Source organism: Scomber scombrus, chromosome 15 (assembly GCF_963691925.1).
Source record: "Scomber scombrus chromosome 15, fScoSco1.1, whole genome shotgun sequence".
Taxonomy (NCBI): Eukaryota; Metazoa; Chordata; class Actinopteri; order Scombriformes; family Scombridae; genus Scomber; species Scomber scombrus.
The window spans coordinates 21,808,675-21,830,936 of NC_084984.1; the positions used below are offsets into that span (position 1 = coordinate 21,808,675).

The 22,262-nt window shown below is 39.2% G+C and overlaps 2 protein-coding genes across 2 annotated transcripts; one reads left to right on the forward strand and one right to left on the reverse strand.

The window, feature by feature from the left end:
* Positions 1 to 3,302: 3,302 nt before the first annotated feature.
* Positions 3,303 to 5,714, forward strand: pgam2 (phosphoglycerate mutase 2 (muscle)). Its single transcript, XM_062434935.1, has 3 exons — positions 3,303 to 3,808; positions 4,021 to 4,201; positions 5,217 to 5,714. Exons 1-3 carry the CDS (start codon positions 3,392 to 3,394, stop codon positions 5,384 to 5,386), a joined length of 768 nt encoding a protein of 255 aa, XP_062290919.1. The 5' UTR covers positions 3,303 to 3,391; the 3' UTR covers positions 5,387 to 5,714.
* Positions 5,715 to 8,390: 2,676 nt separating this feature from the next.
* LOC133994942 (syntaxin-2-like) lies at positions 8,391 to 22,007 on the reverse strand. Its single transcript, XM_062434186.1, has 10 exons — positions 21,961 to 22,007; positions 12,409 to 12,529; positions 11,950 to 12,018; positions 11,484 to 11,583; positions 11,019 to 11,093; positions 10,489 to 10,562; positions 10,148 to 10,256; positions 8,968 to 9,041; positions 8,693 to 8,830; positions 8,391 to 8,597 (listed from the first exon to the last, which is right to left on the reverse strand). Exons 1-10 carry the CDS (start codon positions 22,005 to 22,007, stop codon positions 8,391 to 8,393), a joined length of 1,014 nt encoding a protein of 337 aa, XP_062290170.1.
* Positions 22,008 to 22,262: the final 255 nt, after the last annotated feature.

Here is a 22,262-nt window from a genome sequence, read left to right on the forward strand (position 1 = left end):
TGTGTGCGTGTGTGTATGTGCAGGTAATCAGTGGCTCAGTGGACATTTATGTAAGGAGATTCATCTTGCTTTCAAGCTACATGCATAAATGAAATGTATTGCGGGCTTTGCAGCAATATCTGTGTGTGTGTGTGTGGTGTGCAAGGTATGCAGTACTTATAAACAATGCTGTTCTCAAACAGAAGTGAGGCAGGCAGTGGGAGCTGCACGGACTCTGCTGCTGCAGGCTGAGTCATCGTAACAGTTGTAATCACACAAACTCCCCTGTGTACACTCTTTCCCACCTTAACAGCAGTCTGACAATCTGCACCAGCGCGATTTATGGCTGACAATTACAAGATCTGAGGAAATGACACAGAGAAGACTATTGACTTCTCTGCCGTAACAAATTAGCTTACTTATGGTGTTACTTTTTCTTGTTTTTCTGTATGTGAGACAAACTACTATAAAAGCTCAACTAAGTACAAAATTATAACATCCCCATCATCATACAACTGACAAATAACAGCAACATTGTTGTGCACAACATCCATATTCAAAGCCTTACAGCCTCTATACACACTGAACAAATATTCCCCTACTTCTCTGTATGTACGAGCAGAAACAGCTCCTCTTACATGCCTCATCACAGATAAGCCAAGTCTAACCACAGGACAACAAAACCATAAGTGCCCCTTCAAGCTTACATATTGGCAGTTACAATGTTAATCTAAAAATAGTGATGTAGAAGATCTTGATTCATACTAGGTGGGTTTAGTCTGAAGTTGAATATCTTGCTTTATGAAATGTATTTATAAACTCTTTAACGGCTCATTAGTTCTTTTTTGACCACTAGGAGGCAGACAAAAACTAGCTGACAGGTACACAGCCACCCTGTAAAAAACAGTTTCATATTTTCACATCCATCAAATGCAATCCAATACTCTGTCTTTGTTTCCATCAACACCTGAAAAATATATTTTGCTCTTTTGCTGCTAGATATGCAACTATAGTATGCTAAACAGCCATTCTGTAACTTTGTTTCCTTTTTGGTGATTAGCAGGTCGTACACAGCTGGTTTATTTTTCCCTACAGGCATTAATGAGAGAGGGTGAGACTGGAAAACCAAAACAAAAGAGTCTAAAACACTCCATAGAACTGCATAGCTGTGTTTTATTTCTTCATTTTTTCGACATTAAAAACTGTGTCTTCATATTAATTTCATTAACATCAGTTTACCAAAGAACCAGTGTGACCCCAGCCACTTCCTGCATCATCATACTTAATAGTTCCTGTTTTGTTCAATACAATAACCTAACCACCTTTCATGAACACATGATGCAGGTTGGCGTCACGCCTGGAGCTCCATTAATATATTTTTGGATTATTGTATTTTCTTGTGTCTATATATGGATCGTAATTTCATTTGGTCATAGGGCATTGACTTTTCCTGACAGCTCAGCTTAGTTTCCAGGCTAAGTCAGCACTTGTATCTGTAAGTCCTGTAAGTTGCAGAGCATTTTTGTTTTCCAACGTTCAGCTTCATGAGGGATACAGCAGAATATCTGGCTTTGAATTTTTATAATCATTTAATCATTAAATACAGAAAAAGTAAGTTGTGATACAGAACCATACCAGTTCCTATCACAGGATTTTTTTCTTCTCACAGGATCTTTTGGTTTGCAATCAGCCCCATGCTTGTACTACATACAGTTCCTAAGACTACTGACATAACATGACTAAAATAGACCTTTTATGAGATGCAAAGCTTCCTCAGTCTGACCTGATACAGTGTAGCATGTTGCACGCAAAAAATAATTTGTGTAAATGATACAAGAGCAACTCCTAGAGGTGATGGGCAGAAATAACGCCCTTAAAAAGCCCTCTTTATCATAATTTGATATGATATGCTGTTTTTAAGCATTAGTTATTTCACTGTGCACTTTTTTTATGCATTATGCTGCTTCTGTGTTTGTCTTTATAGTGTCACCAGATAATATAAAGGTCTGATGGTCTACTTAATGAAGCAGGTGTGTGTTTAAAACAGGTGATGCAGAGGCAAAAATGAACCACAGGAATTTAACAAAAACAAGTATGCAAAACAAACATAAAGTCTGCAGCTTCACAGCAAGCTGCCACCTTCCTGTCACTACTCCATCACAACTGAGCTGTGATTGGCCTTTTACCTTCTCAGTCTCTAACCATGTACTCAGGTTACCGTAGGGTAAGCTAGACCTACAAACACTCAAAGCATATAGAACCGCACTGATGTAGAGTTTCTCTGTTACTGCTGACAATCACATTTTTCAATGGTCACACATGCACAGCCATGACTGTACCAAATTTCATCATTTACTACATAACAGTTTTATCCATCCTGCCTCAGCTTGACAGTGCCAAGTGACTCACTGCTTAGTGCAGCTAATGATGCACATCTGTTGTCACTATCATTGATTAAGCAGACATCTGCCCAAATGTCACAAAACTCTCTCTCAAAAAAAAAACCCATCACAGCAGGACTGACGCCCTTCAACAACCTATAACACTATCAAAGACAAACTACTTAACTGAAACTCATATTCTATTATTTGTGTAACATGACTGATAAATTAACTGAAACACTGGACAGAAATGACTGATTTAATACATAAAACACTAGTAATGTTGGGAACCAGGGCCTACAATCATATTTTAAATGTATATCTCAATTCTATCAACAATTATCACTATTAGTAGTAACAATAATAGTGTTAGCAGCTGTGGTAGCTGGCTGTATGATTACATAATTAGAGTAAGAGAAAGTGAGAATAAAATGAGAGCATACTGTATGTAGCTCTTCATTCAACTGTGATTGGGGAACATACAGTACATGATGTCCATGCATTTTTGCCTATCACAGTGTGGAAACTTGAGTGGACCTCTGTAGGCCTCATTGTCATTGATATTCCACACAAATGCCATGTACACAAATGGAATGTTTACTAAACATACTGTACGAACTGCTTTCAGTGCAATGAGTTGCAGTTTCTCTTTTAGTGATAAACTGTACATAGAGTGTGGGTCCTCTCTGCAGGCAACTCTGATCTTTACACTTCTGTTCCACAGTTCTCAGTTTAAAAGTCATGTTGCTATTTTGGCTTAATATCTGACCTATGCCCTTCCCAGCCATCACATGCAGAGGCCTGGGTTTATTGGCTGGGCCTGTATGTCAATCAGAGTACGAATGCCTCTCACAGGTGGAAAGTAAAGGAGGCCTGTCTGCTATGCACTGCCACTATCCAGACTGCTATAAAAAGACTGTTGTATGCTTGCGGGGGCTCACTGTTGGTCAGGCTGTGTGTGTGTGCACAACTTAGAAGGGCTGAGGGTACTTTGTTTGCTTTAAGGTAAACTCAGGAGAACCATTGCAAGCATGGCTGGTGTGCATCGTCTGGTTATTGTTCGTCACGGTGAGAGCGTCTGGAACCAGGAGAACCGCTTCTGTGGCTGGTTCGATGCCGACCTCAGTGAGAAGGGTCTGGAGGAGGCCAAGCGTGGAGCCAAGGCTATCAAGGATGCAGGCATGAAGTTTGATAAGTGCTACACCTCTGTGCTGAAGCGTGCTGTCAAGACCCTGTGGACCATCATGGAGGGAACAGACCAGATGTGGCTGCCTGTGATTCGTACCTGGCGTCTGAATGAGCGTCACTACGGAGGCCTCACCGGTCTCAACAAGGCTGAGACAGCTGAGAAGCACGGAGAGGAGCAGGTGAAGATCTGGCGTCGTTCCTTTGACATCCCACCACCACCCATGGAGAAGGACCACTCTCACCACAAACTCATCAGTGAGGTGAGACAACTGGAATTAAGATAGATGTTTCTCACTAATAAATCTAACAGTAAAGACCAAATTCAACAGTCATATGAGACCACTAAGCAGGTATTGACATGAATTTATTTGGAGCACTAGTGGTTTCTCAGTGGTTTTATTCTTTCAGTTATGTAACTTTTGTCAATTGTTGTGGGAGTAAACTATCCTCTAACTGTTTCTACTACCTGCAGTCCCGGCGCTACAAGGGCCTGAAGCCTGGTGAGCTGCCTACATGTGAATCACTGAAAGACACCATTGCCCGTGCCCTGCCTTTCTGGAATGAAGTCATCGCTCCTGAGATCAAAGCTGGAAAGAACGTTATCATTGCTGCCCACGGCAACAGCCTCCGTGGCATTGTCAAGCACTTGGAGGGTGAGCATTACAGTTCCCAGGTGGCAAAGCTTTAAAGAAAGACAATGAAATAGAAGAGTTGTTGGTAGGGGTGAACGCTTACATTATAAAATCTCCATAAAAAAAAAAAAACACAAATGGTTTTGCAGTCAAATTCAACAAATTAACAAAATATTTTGGTTTGAAAGTAGCTTTCATTGCATAATTAGAGTGAGGCTGTTGTCTTTGCACACACACAAACAAAGACACATATGTTAGTCACTTGTGGGGACATAGGGTTAGTGTTAGGGGTACATTCATTTCCTGGAGTATTACCCTAACCATAATCATAACCACTGCTTGCCTAACTTTAACTCTTACACTAACCTTAACCTAACCTAACCCCAACCTTAACCACTGGCCCAAAAATCAGCTTTTGTCCCCAATTGGACAAACTGCCCCCAATCAACTGGCGTTTTAGTCTGGAAAAAAGTAGACTTTGACAGACAACCCCTCCCTCCAACTGCCCCACACATACACACACACACGTACACACTCATGGATTACAGTGCCTATAAATAGCAGATGGGGACTCTCGCTCTAAAGCTCAGGGACAGGGGAGATGGTCATGAGCTTGGTTCCCATTACAGTCACGACCTTTATGTAGAAAGGTTGTCCTTTTTCAAGGAGTGGCCAGACATGCATAAGGGAGTTACATAGTCAGAAAGGCTTAAGGGCAAATAGAAAATGTCACTGAGGAAGTGCAGAGTTTAATGCTGAGGAAGAAAAAACAAGCAACTCAAGTTTCTTATATAATATAAGTAATAAATAATGACACAAGTTTAACATAGAAATTAGGGTAATCAAAAAATCTTAAAATGCAATCATATGTGGAAAATCTGCTGTTGACTAAGTTTTATTACACAGGACCATTGTCTGTCCTGTGTGCTTTGCTGGGCTCCAGACAGCTTCATATCCTATCAATTACATTTCCTCTGTTCTGTCTGCTGATCTGCTTGTTAATCTGTCTGGTCTGCGTCCCTGTTTATCTTTCCAGGTATGTCTGATGCAGCAATCATGGATCTGAACCTGCCCACAGGAATCCCAATTGTGTATGAGCTGGACGCCAACCTGAAGCCTGTCAAGCCCATGGCTTTCCTTGGTGATGCGGAAACTGTAAAGAAGGCCATGGAGGCTGTGGCCGCCCAGGGCAAAGCCAAGAAGTAAGCCTGCCCTGGAAGGTCTGTGAAGGAGGAAGAAAAAGAGACTCTTCCCCCTTTTGTCCTTCAACCCTTTCCTCCTATCCATTTGTCCATCCTTGTTGTCCATTCCAACTGAGGAAATGTTTAATGGTTCTTTTGGAGACGGGCCATTTTCAGCACATTAGCCTCCTGTTTTATTTAATGGCAAACAGAGATGACCTGTCAATCCAAGCTGACAGCCAAGCCCTATATTTTCAACGCCCACAGACCACTCAGCCCTTTTAAATTGTGGTCAAGCCCTATTTTGAGGGCCCCACCACCCTGGCACAGCCAATAAAGAAACCATGTTTTTATTTAGGCTTGTGTCTCCTTAATCATCTCATGTCTCTCTTCCCTTTTTCTTTCTTCATATTACATTGTCACCCTTATCTGGCACCTCTATTCTTCTTCCCATTTGTAAATCGGTGGTTTCAGCAAAGTGCAAAGGTGCTGTGAAATCTTATCCAGGAGACAGAGAAGAGGAGGAGGGGGAGGAGAGAGAGATATAGAGAGAAACACAGTTGGAGAGATAAGTCAATGGGTTCATCTTGGCAGCATTCCCATGATGCAGGAAAGCTTATCTGAGATTTTCTGCCTCTTCTCTGCTACAGTCAGATCATACAAAGAAACACACAGGTGAAGAGTCAGTTTAAGCAGTTACCTATCAAACATAAAGGAGTTTTAGTAACAGACAGGTGACACATTAAAGGACAATAAATGAGTAGAGCAACATAAAAAAATCTGTATTATTCAATGCAGGCAACATATTCCTGGCATGGTTTAGGTCCACTTGCCACCTTACAGAAAGGGTCACAGTAAATCAATACAAAGTTATTCTAGCTTTATTCCATGATGAAACACTTCAATACTGAAGGGAGTCATCACTTTCAGGATGATAATGTCCCCATCTACAGGACATGAGAGCTCACTGAATGGTTTGATGAGCATAAAAATGATGTGATTCATAAGCAGTCACATCTCCACCCAAATGAACTACAAAGGGATCATTTGTACATACATACATTATTTTGGAAGAATATTATTCACTCCTCTGTGGAGTTACAGAGACAAATCAGAGGTCCAACACCTCACACTTTAATTATGTTATCCTTTAATTTGTCATCATCCCACTACTTAAAGCTCTTTGAATACTGTTTTTTTTTTTTACACATTAAGGTAATTACTTTCATGTGTGACAACTTTTAGACACAACCTCCAATAACTTAATATTTTTTCATATTAAAAGCATAAACCACATCACAGGTCAAGCACCTTTAGAACTCAGACTTAACTGTTGTACATTGCACATCATAATTGGTTCAAGTATATGTCATCATGGTAATCCTATTTTATTCTGAGTATGATTGAAGCACTATCAACAAATGGACAGTAGCATTTACAGTGCCTGTAGTGCAAAAGACATATTACCCTATACACAAGATGGACTATATCTCAGATCAATTATACTTTGTAAACAGATCCACTACCCTTAATAAACTACATTTATTAAAACGCAACATATCTGTACAAAGTGATCTAAATGAGTAACACGAATACAAAATATTAGTTTGCATAAACATACACACCCTTTAATAGGACACATTACTTATCACAAATTGGTGTTGATTTCCTATGTGAAATAGAGGGCTTTCAAATGATCGTAGAATACGTACACTTTCATTTAAAAGGCCCAACATTTGGTGAGTCAGAGCTGCTCAGTGAAGAGGATACAAAAGCATTGCAGCTTTATGGGAGAGAGGCAGAGAAGAGAAAGCCACTCAAACTCATGCCATGTTGACAACAGTTTGTCAGAAGGCAAACTCTGGAAAGGCTCAAAAATTCAAGGGTAGGTGGTCTGATGAGACAAAATTGAGCTTTTCAGCCATCTGATCAAATGCTACAAACAGTTATCAACATACTATCCCCACCATGAAGCATGGTGGTGGCAGCATCATGCTGTGGGGATGCAACTCTGCAGCAGGCCATGGTGGGCTTGCAGGGATAGAAGGTAAAATGAATGCAATAAAATACACAGGGAAATCCTGTAGGGAAAGAATGAAAGATTTCTGTCAATACAATCAAACATTTTTATGGTTGGACTTGAAAAAGCCTGTTCACCTACACTCCCCAAGCAACCTGACAGAGGGTGAGCAGTTTTGCAGAGGGAGGTGGGAAAAAAGAAGAGTACAGACATGCAAAACTGATTAGTGACCCAACTGCACAGCCTTAAAATGGTTGCCAAATGTGCATCTACTACATACTTACGAAATATATCTTTTGCATTTTTGAGATACATCTAAATCACATATTTATATTTTGACTTTAAAAGGCATTAAAAGGGTATTTTTTCTGTTGGTCAGTATATATGAAAATATTCCAATGTCATAAAATAATGGAACATAGAAACAAATAAATGAGTGAATATTTTTTAAAAGGTACTGAAGGTTTATTTTAGGATGAGCATGTTCTACAGTTTACAGTCACAGTTTTACCATATTACACGTAGCATTGCATTAATAAAACAAAGACACACATATCAGAGACAACACAGCACCAGAAACACATAAGCAGGATTGCAGAGATGAGGGATGTTAACCCACCCTGGTTCACACTTCTAGTGTTTTTATGCCACCTACTGGCTGCCAAGGGGAACACTGGCTAACTGTGACAATCAATTGTGTTGTTTATTTTAAACAATTTAATTAATTCTATGCAATGAAACCTAACGTCTCAGGATTTAGAGTCTGTAAACATCTGACAAATAAAGTTAAAATTATGATTCATTTTTGTGTTTGTATGATTGTGTCCTTGGCAAGATTTGCATTCAAAATTGAAGTTAAAATAACATTCCTCATTATCCTTTTAGAGAGACAGCATCTGAGGGGGCAGAAAGACACTGCACCATAAATAAGATGAAAAGTGTTTTTCCCTCTGGCTTTGACGTTGATCACAGTGTTTGGTGCAGTCAATGTTCAAACAGCTTCAGGAGCTCAGTCATGGTTTAAGTCTGAGGTGTTTTGATCACTACCAGTTTTAGCAGTTGTTCGCCTCTTGAAGGGTTTGAAGAAGCTTGGGAGAGATGCTATCTTGTGTGGGTTTTTCTTGTACGCGACTGCTTTGTTGGTTTCTGCTTTGGACATGTCTACAAACTCTGCAGCACTCGTCACATTCTTTTCTATGTTGTTGATCAACTCCCCCTGGCAGAAGAAACACATGATTGACACCAGTCACGTCAGCATATTCCTTTACATGTGTCACCATAAATAATTTCAAAATGAGGCAGCCATCTTACTTGATTCTCCAACAGCATGGCGGTGTCAACAAAAATCTCATGCAGCTCTTTGATGCTGGCCTCGAGGCAGATGATGTCCTGATGACGGCACTCGATCTCACTCAGAGCCTGACTTGAAGTCTGAGCATCAGCGTTGATCTGTGAATTTTTTCATTCTTAAATCATTGTCAGAATAGCTTCACACTACATGCTTGAGTGATACAAACAAAAACAAAACTATAGTAAGTATTATTCACTTTATTCATCTCTCAAAACTGAAATAAATTCTGTCTTACATCAGATATGAAGATGGCAATATTGTCACAGATCAGCATCTCCTCTAATTCGTCATCTGTGGTCACTTTATCCACTGAACAAGAGACAAACAAGATTGATTTGCAAATGATTATACAGGTTTGTTTAACTGTTAGTCATCTCAAACACATCTCAGAAGTTTACATCAAATACAAAAATCACAGAGAATGAAAAAAGATTTACTGTGGCAGTGAAATTTTCATCAACAAACTGCTTTGTTAAGTGTCTTTGTAAATGAACAAACTGTGTAAGCTGTGGAGTGTGCATCCAAAGCAGAGACAGCATGAATTAACATACATTAATGCCTGTTCACCTCTTGATGGTGTAATTTTACATTTCTACTTAACTGCTGTGTCACTTTCTCTCAGCCCCAATCAATTTAAGTATACTGCAGAGCTGGACCATAACCTGTGTGAGGGGAATATAGTCAAATGCTAATTTTTAAAAATTCAAATAAAGTAAAAACTGAGTAAAATGTGAGTGAATCTGCATGGTCTGATGACAACATGTACCTACCAGTTAGCTGATATTACATTATTAACAGATCACTGTCAGAGGAGATTATTTCCACCTGCTTCAAGACAGCCACCATCACCCATGTATCTAAAAAGTCTGCAATCAATCAATCATCAAATAAATGACCACCGCCCAGTGGCACTCATCCCATTCATATGCTTTACTCTGAAAAACTGCAGCACATCTGATGCACTCAGCCCTCACAAATCTTGAAATAATGATTATATCAGAATCCTGTTTGTTGATGATGATGATGATGAGGTGTCTGCATAGAGCCCAAAGGACCCTAAAAGACATTGGCCACTACAGTTGAATTTCATTGTGCAATCCTGTATTTTATAAAAGACAATTAACATTAACCTTGAGCGTAGACAACACACCAGTGGGAAGGACTTTCATACAGTAGTTCAATGAGAGAACGCAACTGGATTTTCAAAGCAAACATGGACATGTAGTAAGAAGTGTGGATTTCTCTTCTGAATATGAATGAAAATTGGTTTTAATCCATGTGCACACTTTTAAATCTAGAGGATTAAGACACTTGTACTGATAAAAGCAGGAAACTTTTAAAGATTTTTCATGGGGACAGAGTAGGAGGATGGACACGTTTATGTTTTGGTTGTGATTGTTTTCGGCATTACTCACCAATCTCCAGTTGTCTCTGAATTTGCGCTTTGCATTTGTCTCTGAAGGAGATCTGTGAATTATGGTAGCCCCTCATGACTTCAGCAAACCACCGAGTCAGGTGTGAGTGCTGGTGAAAGGTAGAATATGAAAACAGATTATTGAACCATTAATTCAAAAGGGATTATTTAAACATCAGGCCTCTGTACACAGACCATTGTCAGTAGTGATTCTGTTAAGTGTGTAAAGCTTGAAGCCTCTTTAAAATAACTTGAATGTTTTCCAGAGAAAACAATAAATTGAGATTTGATCATCTGTATGCATATGTGACCCATGACAAGAATTAAAAAGTACTGGCAGACCTGGTTCCTCTGAATACGCTGGATCACTGAGGTACCTATGCAGTTGTCATCTACAGGCGAGTTAACCTGCATTGCTGAAATAACACATAAGACACATCTAATACAAATAAAAACACAGGGTCAAAAACTCAATTAAAGCCCAAAGACACCCTTCACAATCTTATGGAAAACACATCAGTAAAATAAAGTAGGTCGTAGAAAGTTCACAGGATAGGGCGAATGTTTGTGCTAGTCTGACACAGTGTGTTTACTGATAATCAGCAAAAGAATGGAGAAGCCTTCCTTCTCCATTTGCAAGTCAAATTCTGTGTCGTGGCCTGTGCTGCTCCTGAATTTGAGGAAGTGCAATGTACAACTATACAGTTCCTCCTCATGGTCTCAAACAATGATGGTACACAGTCATGTCTCTGCACTAATTCCAGGCAAACTGAAATATTACAGTGGCAAATTGTGCAAAAAATAAGCAACCCCCCCCCCCCCCCCCCCAAAAAAAAAAAACAAAAACAAAAAAAAAACCCTTCTCCACCCACCTTTTAACTTAGCTTGGACCAAGCTGGCATTCTTCTTTGCCTCATTGTTCAGCAGCTTCAGCTCATCTTTGTATCCTAACAACAACACAACAAGGTAACTTCATAGAGGGAATGATGTCAGCATATTATAACATATATGAGCATATAATATGAATGCAAATTCTGTATATATATCTAAATTTTCACTTGTGTTTTACATTGCTCTGCATAACATCTAGTCAATCTACATATAGAATACCTGTTAACCCTGTATAATCAGGCACAGGTTTGTTTGTCAAAGGCTGTTTTTAATGCTCTGTTTGTCTTTTCAATGTTGTGTTTCCTAAAGGAGATCAGCATCAGCACAACAGTGAAGGCATCAAGTTTCTACTTTTCTTTCATTTGAAAATGTGTTGAGGTCGGGGGGGGGCTTTCAATACAATCTGCACTTGTTAACCACAATGAAGGTGAAGACTCTGTACTTACTCTTGTCTTGGTTTGAAGCAGAGAGGATGGCACCATGTCTTCTTCCTACCTCCTCTGCTTGACAGGAAAGTTTTTCAATGAGGCTTCTCACCTCCCCCACCTACACACACACACACACACACACACACACACACACACACACACACACACACACACACACACACACACACACACACACACACACACACACACACACACACACACACACACACACACACACAGTCGTGTTTTCATCACCTCAGACGACATTACAATGACTTCCATTAATTACCGGGAGTTTTATCTTAACCTTCTCATAAGTGTAAAACTTAACTGAACTTTAAACCAGGTCTGTGCCCTAAAATTAATGATTTACATTAAGAGGAGTTGCTTTCCCCATAAGATGGGGAATACGTGGACCACAGACAAACACACACACTACTGGAAATAAAAACACTAAAACAGAGACAAGCTGTGAGAAAATTACCGTTTTGAAAAATTCCTCCATGTTAACTCTGCTCTCTCCTGCATCACTCATGTCATCCTTCTGCTGCTGCTGCAGTTAAAAAAAACAGGGAGTTCATTAAGCTACTTGAATGCATACTTACTTAAAAGTCCAAGTGTTGCTCCAGATAAACAGTCATATGAACGTTTTAACAGCAGCAATATTCATATCAACTATTTTAAATCACTTTAAAATAGATCACTTTAAATACGCTGCTGCTGCTGCCAGATGCAACACTAGCTGAATGTATTAGCCATTTTCTTTTAGTCCACGACATTAAATTGACTCCAAACACCTGTTGTTGTTGTTGTTAAATCCTACTTCCATAGCCTACTGCCGTTCACCACTCGATTGATTACAACTTCAAATAATATTAAGTAGGATTACATCCTCCTTATTTCTGTTACTTTCGTTATTCACGTTAAACGTTTCGACCTCTACCTGCAGCGTGGGTTGAGCCAAACACACCTGTACAATAAAGAGCGCGAGCACGTAGGCGCGCCCCCGACAAAAGGCGAACAAAGAGCCAGGTCTACTCAAACCATCTGCGTTAAAGTAGAGGCTACACACAGACAGCAATAACAACTGGAACCAAGCTGTTCACACATTTTCCCCTCATGTAGTTCAACAGGTGAGGTGCACCCTGTGTAGTCAACCCGTGTCTGTTTACTGGATGTGGGTTGTATACAATAGGAATATTTGCCTTCCCAAGGGTGGCGCTACAGGCTACCTTCATTTTGACCAAAATGGACCATACAGTGGGGACTGATTAAACGGGTCATACGTAAACTGATAGGCTCAATTTATGCCAAAACCAGGAAAGTTCGGAAACACACACACACACACACACACACACACACACACACACACACACACACACACACACACACACACACACACACACACACACACACACACTATGTGCTTTTTTTTCTCTAATGGCTGAATTGCATAGAAAGATAGATAGATAGATAGATAGATAGATAGATAGATAGATAGATAGATAGATAGATAGATAGATAGATAGATAGAATTAAAAGCTACATTCAAACCAATCAAATATAGCAATATATACAAATATAATAAAATCAATAAAATAGAATAGATAGAAATATCTATAATATACTATTTGCTGAGTATACACCGGTCAGTGATGTTTATAAACTATAATACACTGTACATTACTGCAAGTCAGCTGGATATTAAATGATATGATAGTAAGGTGCATGGTTGTCCATGGATGTTAGAGTTGTCCTAGGGCCCAGCTACTATTTATACTGGCTCTGTCATGTCTAGGACAGTAGAACAGATCTATTTTCAATTTCATGAGTTGTTTTTTTGTTGTTGTTAATGGTTGCAGGCATCTATAATTTACCTCACCTGTGTCTATTGATTGTGAAATCGTGAGTACTCATGCAGAGGAAGGGCATCTTGCCTGATAATATCCAGATGGCAATTTAGAGCACTGTCCTAGTCTCTCTTTTTCATTATTAACTACTTTAAGGATCTAGCATCCAGCTATCAGTGTTATTGCGAGCAGAGCACATTGTATCTTATTTTTTAACCTTTTTTTTAGTAGTACCTGAGCTTTTTCTTGCTATGAAAAATGTAAAGGTCTACTGTGAAAAAGGCCTGGGGCTTTATTCTTGCATTAATAAAGAACTAGCAGGCTTTGGTGTGAGGTGCCTTTTGACATCAGGCCAGAGATAACCTATGAAATACATTTTCCAGCAACTCTGGACTCATTTTCAAATTTTCTTTTGTAAAGCATTGTCCTGACAAATGAATTAAACATGAAACAAAATCAGAAACCCCAGTGTGCTCTTTTCAACAAGGTCAAGGATATTTACTGAACTATATTCATTAACACATGTACCAGTGCCAAACCAAGCTGCAGGATCCCTGCCAGCCCCCATTTATGTGGGTTATTGTAAACATTCAAGACAATAGTCTTACTTCTCTTCTGTTGCCTGAGCCTTAACTGCAAACTTCAAGCCTACTGTATAGCACAGTTTGTGCAGCTTCACAGCACCATGGCTGCCTGCATGTTCTGACTTATGACAAATGGAGACCTCAAACTGATCTTCAGTGTAGTTAAGAAATAAATTGCTCAAGCAGTCACACATTTTTCTTGCCCAATTCAAAGTCATTACATTCTTTTAAAAGCCCACGTGCATTAAAATCCCCATTATGCACTATATGCCAACTTCCCTACATGTCCAACAGGCCCTTTGTCACAGCAGGGTGATGGAAAAAGCTGCACCCAATAAAATACAGAGAAAAAAAACCCCACAAGACATTTGAATCTGATGCACCAGTTTTGAAGTGAAAAGCCGTAAATGTAACTGTTTCTCTGATAGTGTCTCACCTGCTTGCTGCAGTGTCTGCCTCTGTAAAACAGTCTTCTCCTGTCTCTTCACAAAGGTGAAAGGGCCTCTATGCTTGGGGAAGTGGGAGGATCACTACATCTGCCACCTCAGACAAAGAACCTGCAGAGAAATAAATAACAGATCTCTCAGAGGCCTATAAGCCAGCCTTTTTTACGTGAGTGACACACAAAACGAAAAGCTTCTGTCTCTAATCAGAAGTGCTGGTTTTCATACAATGCAGTGAATACTTGTGGGTATTGAAGTGCCTTTCAGTTACTTGGTGCACAGTAGAATATAAAGAATGTTTTCCATCATTATACCAGTGGTCATGAGAGGAGATTAACATGTTGTTTCTTTAAAATATATGCTGTGAATGTAAATTACCTATTATGCTACTAACATACCTATACCTATATTTCCAAAATCGGTTGTTTTGATTTTGATTAGTAAGTTAAATAACCACTTACTTTAGTTTCGAAGTATCACAATCTCATTCTCTCAATGAATGCTGCAAATTTTACTCATATCTCAAGTCATATCTCAGAAGAATCCTGAAAGCAGATGGATGCTCACAGTTATCAGGGTGTGGCAGGATGTTTGCTCACTAACTGGCATGCAATAACCTTGCTGTCAACCACCTGTTCAAAGTTAGCCCTTCAGTTTGTTATCACCCTGTATATATAAATATAAGACTAGTTGGACCAAATGTAGAGAAGGTTATGTAGTGTTCATATACAGCAGAATATGCCCAGAAACATATCAGATTTCTGACTCTGTGGCACTTCAGCAGGGTGAAGACTTGCCCTCACAGAGGCTCAAACACAAGCATTTAACAGGTAAAACAACCCTGCACCCATGTGCTGCTCTTCAGACTCCTCTTCAGTTTTATAAATGTATTATTTATTTAAGAGAGACCTGGAAACATATTTATACATCCCTTCTGGTATCCCTGGGATCTAATATAGTTTCAATATTAATGCAGTTGTTTTTCATCACTAAATGCATTTCTTTCTTTCTACCACTAGAGGTAGCTTCAACATTAAAAGCTGAGTATAGCAATTTTCTCTTTTCTGTCTGGCCTTAAAAGTATGATAATCTATACCTGAATCAGCATTTCACTATCATGCAATTGATTTAGCCCCTAGGTTTTCTAAGAAATCCAATAATGAATAACTAATATTTACTTGACAACAGAAAGATTTTGTGCTATTTCAATAGACTAAGTAGAGTCTGCAGCAGCCTATCCATTGGCAGCAAGTAAGGAGGTGGTTTTCTCAATTTCTGAGTCAGCAAATATGGTATTTTTGTGTGAGTATTATATTGATTTTATACAGTGGTGGTCATACAACACTACACATGCTACAATTGTCCTTAAGGAGGAGGACAACCAGGAATAAACTACATAAACAAGGGGGTGTCATAAATTGGTTTTCCATGGTTGCCCACTATACACATTCTCCTGCAGTCCCTGGACAGGCAACACCTGCAGTGCCTTGCATGGATAATTCTGTTGTTTTTGGCTTGTGTCCTGTCCAGACAATAATGAGCAGCTAATTACTTATTAGCAGTCTGTCCAGTCTATACTAAAGCTAAAACTGATGTAGCAGCCAGCTCTTTCTGCCAGCATTCTTGTCACGCATTCACATACAAAACAATATCTGCGGGATACTAGTGATGGAGCTTAAGATGTTGTAACATGCCATTGTAATGCAGAGGTTGATCGGACTCCTTTACAGACACAACCTGTAGAAGCGTCACTGTGAATTAGCTCAGTTGCCGCAGTGGTTGTCTGCAGGGACTGAGAATTGTTAAAGTGTGTAACAATATATCGTTATATATGAATACTGATGGTATACTGGACTGGACTATCTTTTACTTTTAAAGTGTCCTCAGATTTTTTTACAACTACATTATGATCTGTTACCATGTGTTATAAGCCATTCATTAAGTGTTAATATGCTGATTATAATTGCCACATATGTTGAGTTTGAAATAAAGTGTTGCAAATAAAATAAAAAAAGAAAACCATGAACTTTCATGAACAGTTGCCAGCAGCTGCCCTAAAAGGCATTTAACCCCTAAAACTGGGAGTTTTGTTGCCATGAGTAGTACAGACCTAAACTTTTTCCTGCTAAGTTTTCAATGTAAATCAATAATACATGCTTGCTGGCAGACTCAGCAGTGCTTAGCAGTGATTTTGCGGACTGGTACACCCAGGAGTAGGCAGCTGGGAAGCAATTTTGCTACATCGCTGCTGATGAGTCCCTTGTGACACAGCGGTAGGACACAAGTGGGGTGAAAGTCCAGCTGTAATATGTGTGAGGCTTCTATTCCGTGTAATCCTGTCAAAACACACATGACTCAAATTAAAATATGTGCATTACAAGAAGGTTTGAGTGCCTCAGCATTAACATATACTGGATTATGTATGGGATAATAAATGTAGAAGTCAAGGTAGACAGGTTGTAATGATATCCATGTATTTATGCCATCTATTTATGCCATCTATCCATCTCTCTCTCATTCACACACACACACACACATGCACACAAACATACATCATTTAATATATCCACACCTCCTCCGCTGATAGTACTCCTGACACCTACCACCTCCTGCCTCCTTTTTTACAATTTTAAATGATAAATTGTATTATCTATGTAAATGCCATCACAAGACGTATGTGGTGCTTTTGTCCATGGCAGGAGTTAACTGTACAGGGAACGTAAGCCACTATACATTAACCACCTAATTAACCAGGCAAGCAATGCAAGCCAGCTTAATAGTGTTTTCATTTCATGATTAAAAGCTGGATCTGATATAATCATGTAATTCTCGGTGGGTGGAGGACAGCACTAACAGTGCCAGGGCGAAAAGTCTATGCTTGTCTTCTAGGAGTAAATATAATAAATCAGGAATGCCCAGAGTATTCCAGAGTTGCTTGTGATAAGGTGGTGTAATATATGTTTATGCTTTATCCACTTTATCTCTTGTCTACTTCTGCTTCAGTTATTGACTTCCTATATTTCTCAGAATGACCTCTGGCATCTAAGCAAACTTGCCCAAAGAGGGGAGCGACATTATCCAGCTGAGATAAAGCATGTTATGCCCCTTAACACAACCTTTTACAGCTGCAATGTATTATGGAGGGAGAATTGGATAAATCTGCTTCCTTTATAATGGATTTCTCACTGTGTGATCGTTAAATGTCAGCAAGGAAAACATGAAACAAGGTATCTCTATTAGAAATTATCCAACCAAATAACAACTGGAATATATGGTAATTTTTTTTTGGTCTGGTAATTTTCTCTGATTAGGTCCAAAAATAAATGAACACATCCAGTATGTTTTTTAACCACAGCCAGTATAATAAGCAGTTTGTTCCTGTTGAATTTAGTCACTTATGTTTTATTAACAGGTTATCAGTCACATCATATGAGCTTTTTAATTAACCATAAATTATTCTTTCATACATTAATTAATTAATCAGTAGTAATTAATTATTTTTATAGTCATTACACTGACTTTCATCTTGACTTTGCCTATTAGGAAAATTTGAGAAAAACATTTTTGGGTAAATGTGGGAGGGAGAGAGGAGGGAAATGTGTTCTCTGAACAAATTTCTAGAGATAATTGCTGTATCCCGTCTTACACATTCAGCACAGTAGATTCTCCAATTAGCCCAGTCTAGTAACATGTTTGGAGGCAGTATTCACTTAACAGAACCAATATAGTGAACTGTTTTTTTCTTTTTCTTTCACACACTCGGTTACTAGTGCTGTACAAGTTACTTGAAAAATGTAGTAAAATACTCAGTACATATTAGTCATCCAAAAAGTAATTGCATTACCTTTACTGCTAATTCACTGAAGTACGCTAATTACTTATGTATTAGGCTACTTGCTAAATGTGGAGGGGTTTGCCACCTTTAAAAACATTAACAGGAGGGAGACACATTACTAGGATTCCCATTGTTATGCTTTTGGTAGAAACTAACTGCCTATCCATACCTCCAGCCTTTGTGGATAAGCTAAAAAACATGTCCTGGACACACTACTATAAATCACACTGCTTTTCTTGCCAAGACCCGCCCTCCTGCTTCTGATTGGCTGGTATATGATGCCTTCATTGCTTGGGTTGGTGCATAAGAGAGATTGGTTAGGGTTAGGGTAAGAATATCAGGGTAAGCCTATCAGAGGTGCTCAAAAGCAGATGAAAGTGGGTCTTGCCAAAAAAGCATTGGGATCCATAATAATGGGTCCTATACCAGTTTTTCTACTGAACAAATTGATGACAGGACAGCAAGCCAGACATTCCCCAAATGGTTGAGGGAACTGAGTTTTTCTGTTATTACTAACTGATATTATAGTGACTCAAAACAGAAAACGGAGTCACTGAGAGGCTAAGTGAGGGAGCATTGCACTGCTGACTCGCTACATAAACAACAGAGCCATTTCCGTGTTTTCCGACTGAGTGTGTATTTATTTCCAACGTCAACAAACAGACAAACAAGGCAAGGCACGGCAAGATGTTCAGGTACTCAGTTTGTAGTTAGATTAAGCGGTCAACAAAAAATACGCTCTCCCTGCTCACCCCCTCTCCATGCCGCCGCCGCGGTAAACAGGTGAATATATGCCCATTCATTCAATCACTCAATCACTGCTCCATGACCACACCCCCCCGTGACGTGCATGAAAGGTGCAAAACTGACAGCTGAGGCCAAACACAAACACAAACCCGACTATCCCAGCATATGGCACCAACAGATATAATAACTGAATTATAAATTGTAATCCTTTACCTTAAAAGGGGGCTACTTGCACAACAACAGGAAAAATGATAATCTCTGTGTGAAAAGCTCATTCAATTCTAACACATGCATTTTAAAACATTTTGTTATGAGAAAAAATGTCCAGCTGCCCCACACTTCACTGTCCAGTCATCAAACTGAATATTGCCTAAAAGCAGGGTACTGTAATTTTGATGGGTGCATGCTGTGTTGGAGAATCACGAGCATGCTTCATTTCACTGCACATCCATTATCACTGGATGGCATACAGTAAACAAAACTAAACAAAAGCTTTGATTGCTCTTAATGCTTAACAGATCTACGCTTGGGAGTCCTTCAGAGGAGCACAACAATGTTCATTAACTTCTGTCACTCTTGTAATTGTGTGGTTTGTGGATTAAATTGCGGGCATGGCAGGGCACAAAAATCACTGACACGCAGGAGATTGAGGTTGCATAGACACACAACTGGACACGCACATGCAAGTTTGAAGTTATTGTTCTGGACACGTGGGGAAAAAAAGTTGACTCTAGACTCTAGAAACAGTGACTTCCGTTTAACCCAAAATATATATAATTCCTTCAGGCCAACTCCATCACCTCATGCAGATAGACATAAACCAGCAGCTCCTCTCTCAAGATTCTTCTCACCTCAACTGAAGACCTCTTCAAGCTGAATAGAAAGCACTGCTGCTCATTAAGCCAAGATCCATTTTAGGATCAGTTTGATTCAGAGACAGCAAAGTCCTCACAGCTGAAAAAGGGAAATTACTCTGTGATCCTACTTATGCAGTTTACATGAGGTTTCTGACGACCACTTATTCTAAAAATATGCATAATGAAGTCTAAGGTGTAGTCATTACTCATTTCCTGTTAAAGGAGATATACAGTCTAGATTACAAAAGCAAGGCCACCTCACAAGGTCTCTGTATTTGCTCTGTGAATGTGACGTGAATGTCAAATGAGCTACAAATATACACTCAAGTCTACCCTGTGTTGCTGTGTATGGATAAATAAGTAAAATGTTATATTGGCCTGAATTTCCTAGCGAAGCTCGTGGGAAAAGGCAGATAGATATCAACAGCCATATCGTTACCTTTTATAACAGGCTGTCAGCACCATTTATGTAAATGCGCCATGATTTCATCCTTAGAACAAAACTGCTTAAAATGTTGAGCTTTCATTTTTGTTTCAGCAGGACAATGAAGCTTTTCTTCCATCCATGTTGACTGTGAAAAGATCTCATACAGTAACGTATCAAAATGTATTGTGGTTGAAGGCTTCAAATGAAGAATAGCACCAAAACAAAGCTAGAGGAGGATGGAAATGAAGGAAATGAAGAGGAATTGCCCACCCTGAATTATTTTACACCACAAGGCTACAAATGTCAAAATGTGACTGTCTTGCACCAGCGCTACTCTGATTAGTTTACACAAGAAAAACCACTGACCAAGACATCATGAAAGACAAGAATATGATGAATATCAGTGTGATCGATTGTTTTTGGGATCCTCCTCGAGTTGCAAACATTCTATTCTGAGTGTACAGCAATGCTGGTGTGATAGACTGACACACTAGAGAGATTTAAGCTTTAGAATATCTTAGAGGATACCTTAACCTTTGTGTGGTCTTCATGTTTTTGTTACTCATCCAATGTTTGTGGTTCTGGTAGACCATTATTAAATATTATATTAAAACAATACAGACACAATAATTATGTATACATACTTTGCGGATGTTGAGTTTATCTCAAAAACAAGCACAGCATATATGGTTAATATTTGCCATTTACCTCTGCTAGATCATATTTATCGATAAAAAAGTGCTGATGTTTTTTGTTAATCATAATCAAGACATGGGTGGAATAAATGTTTGTCTTGTTATGTTTATCTTGAACAAATATAAATGAAACAAGGTTATCACTATTGATGTTCATTGCTTTGAACTGAACAAAGTGGAAAGGAAAAAAAATGACAGTATTTTATAGAAATGATAAATGAACCCCATGGAACATATTCATGACACTCTACACAATACATTATTTTATTGTGTCTGTGTTGTACACACAAACACACACACACGCACACATGCACACACACACACACACACACACACACACACACACACACACACACACACACACACACACACACACACACACACACACACACACACACACACACACACACACACACACACACACACACACACACACACACACACACACACACACACACACACACACACACACAAGGATAAAATATGGCTGTGATAGCATCTCTGGCAGGCCTCAGTCTGCTTCCCTATTTGGGCATGTTCTAACTGCTTTCATCGACTGATTTAAATCTACTTCGAAGTATAAAAGTTTCATTATTCTCCTGCCGCTTGATCTTTTCTGCTGAGTATTTTCCCTGTGCAAAAAAATAACTCCTCCTCATTATGGATCAGGCTAAAGTTTCAATCTGGGATGCCATTCAATGGAATAAAGTTGAAATGATGTGTCATTTTGACTCAAATTGAGACCATCCAAACTGGTCTCATCAGCATTCAGGGATCTTGATGTTCACCGTGTGAGCAAGTCCCAGAGCTCCAACACAGACAGAGCTCTAATACAGATAACACTGATGGCTTGACATAACATGTGCAAACACTCAAAAACTCTAAAATGCCTGAAGGATACATTTGATGATGCTGAGAGAAAAAGTCAGTCATCCAACCTTCATTTCATTCCTGAAAAAAGTGAAGGAAGAGTCACGATTATGATTTGAACAAGCTGATCCCACACTGTGTTGGCAAGGAAAACTTTCCCTCTGTGCTTGTCATCGAAAGAGCTTACTGCTCTCCCACCTGCAGCTCCAGCACTAGATCTACTCTTAGACCCATCTTGGTCAACTTATTATATTTCCAGGACAAAGTGAGGATATTGCATCTGGCCAGGGAGAGAAGGGAGCCCACCTCTGGTTGATCAAGTCCATTTTTATCCCCACATAAGTGCTTCATCAAGAAATCTTGGTAATTTGATGCTGTCAAAACTCCATGCCACTGATATCAAATACTCTCTCCTGTATCCTTGTATGCTGAGAAAGACAAATGGCTACATAGTGAAATCACTGATGACAAAACTAATAATTTTGTTCT

Bases quoted from the DNA above. Each gene is read 5' to 3' on its own strand.
- pgam2 (XM_062434935.1), top strand. From the start codon at position 3,392: ATGGCTGGTGTGCATCGTCTGGTTATTGTTCGTCACGGTGAGAGCGTC. The intron at 3,809-4,020 runs GTGAGACAACTG...TACTACCTGCAG, and splicing joins ACCACAAACTCATCAGTGAG to TCCCGGCGCTACAAGGGCCT. The intron at 4,202-5,216 runs GTGAGCATTACA...TTATCTTTCCAG, and splicing joins CATTGTCAAGCACTTGGAGG to GTATGTCTGATGCAGCAATC.
- LOC133994942 (XM_062434186.1), bottom strand. From the start codon at position 22,007: ATGGGTCTAAGAGTAGATCTAGTGCTGGAGCTGCAGGTGGGAGAGCA. The intron at 10,563-11,018 runs GTGGGTGGAGAA...GTGTTATTTCAG, and splicing joins GGTCCAAGCTAAGTTAAAAG to CAATGCAGGTTAACTCGCCT. The intron at 9,042-10,147 runs GTGAGTAATGCC...TCTCTTGTTCAG, and splicing joins TCAGAGACAACTGGAGATTG to TGGATAAAGTGACCACAGAT.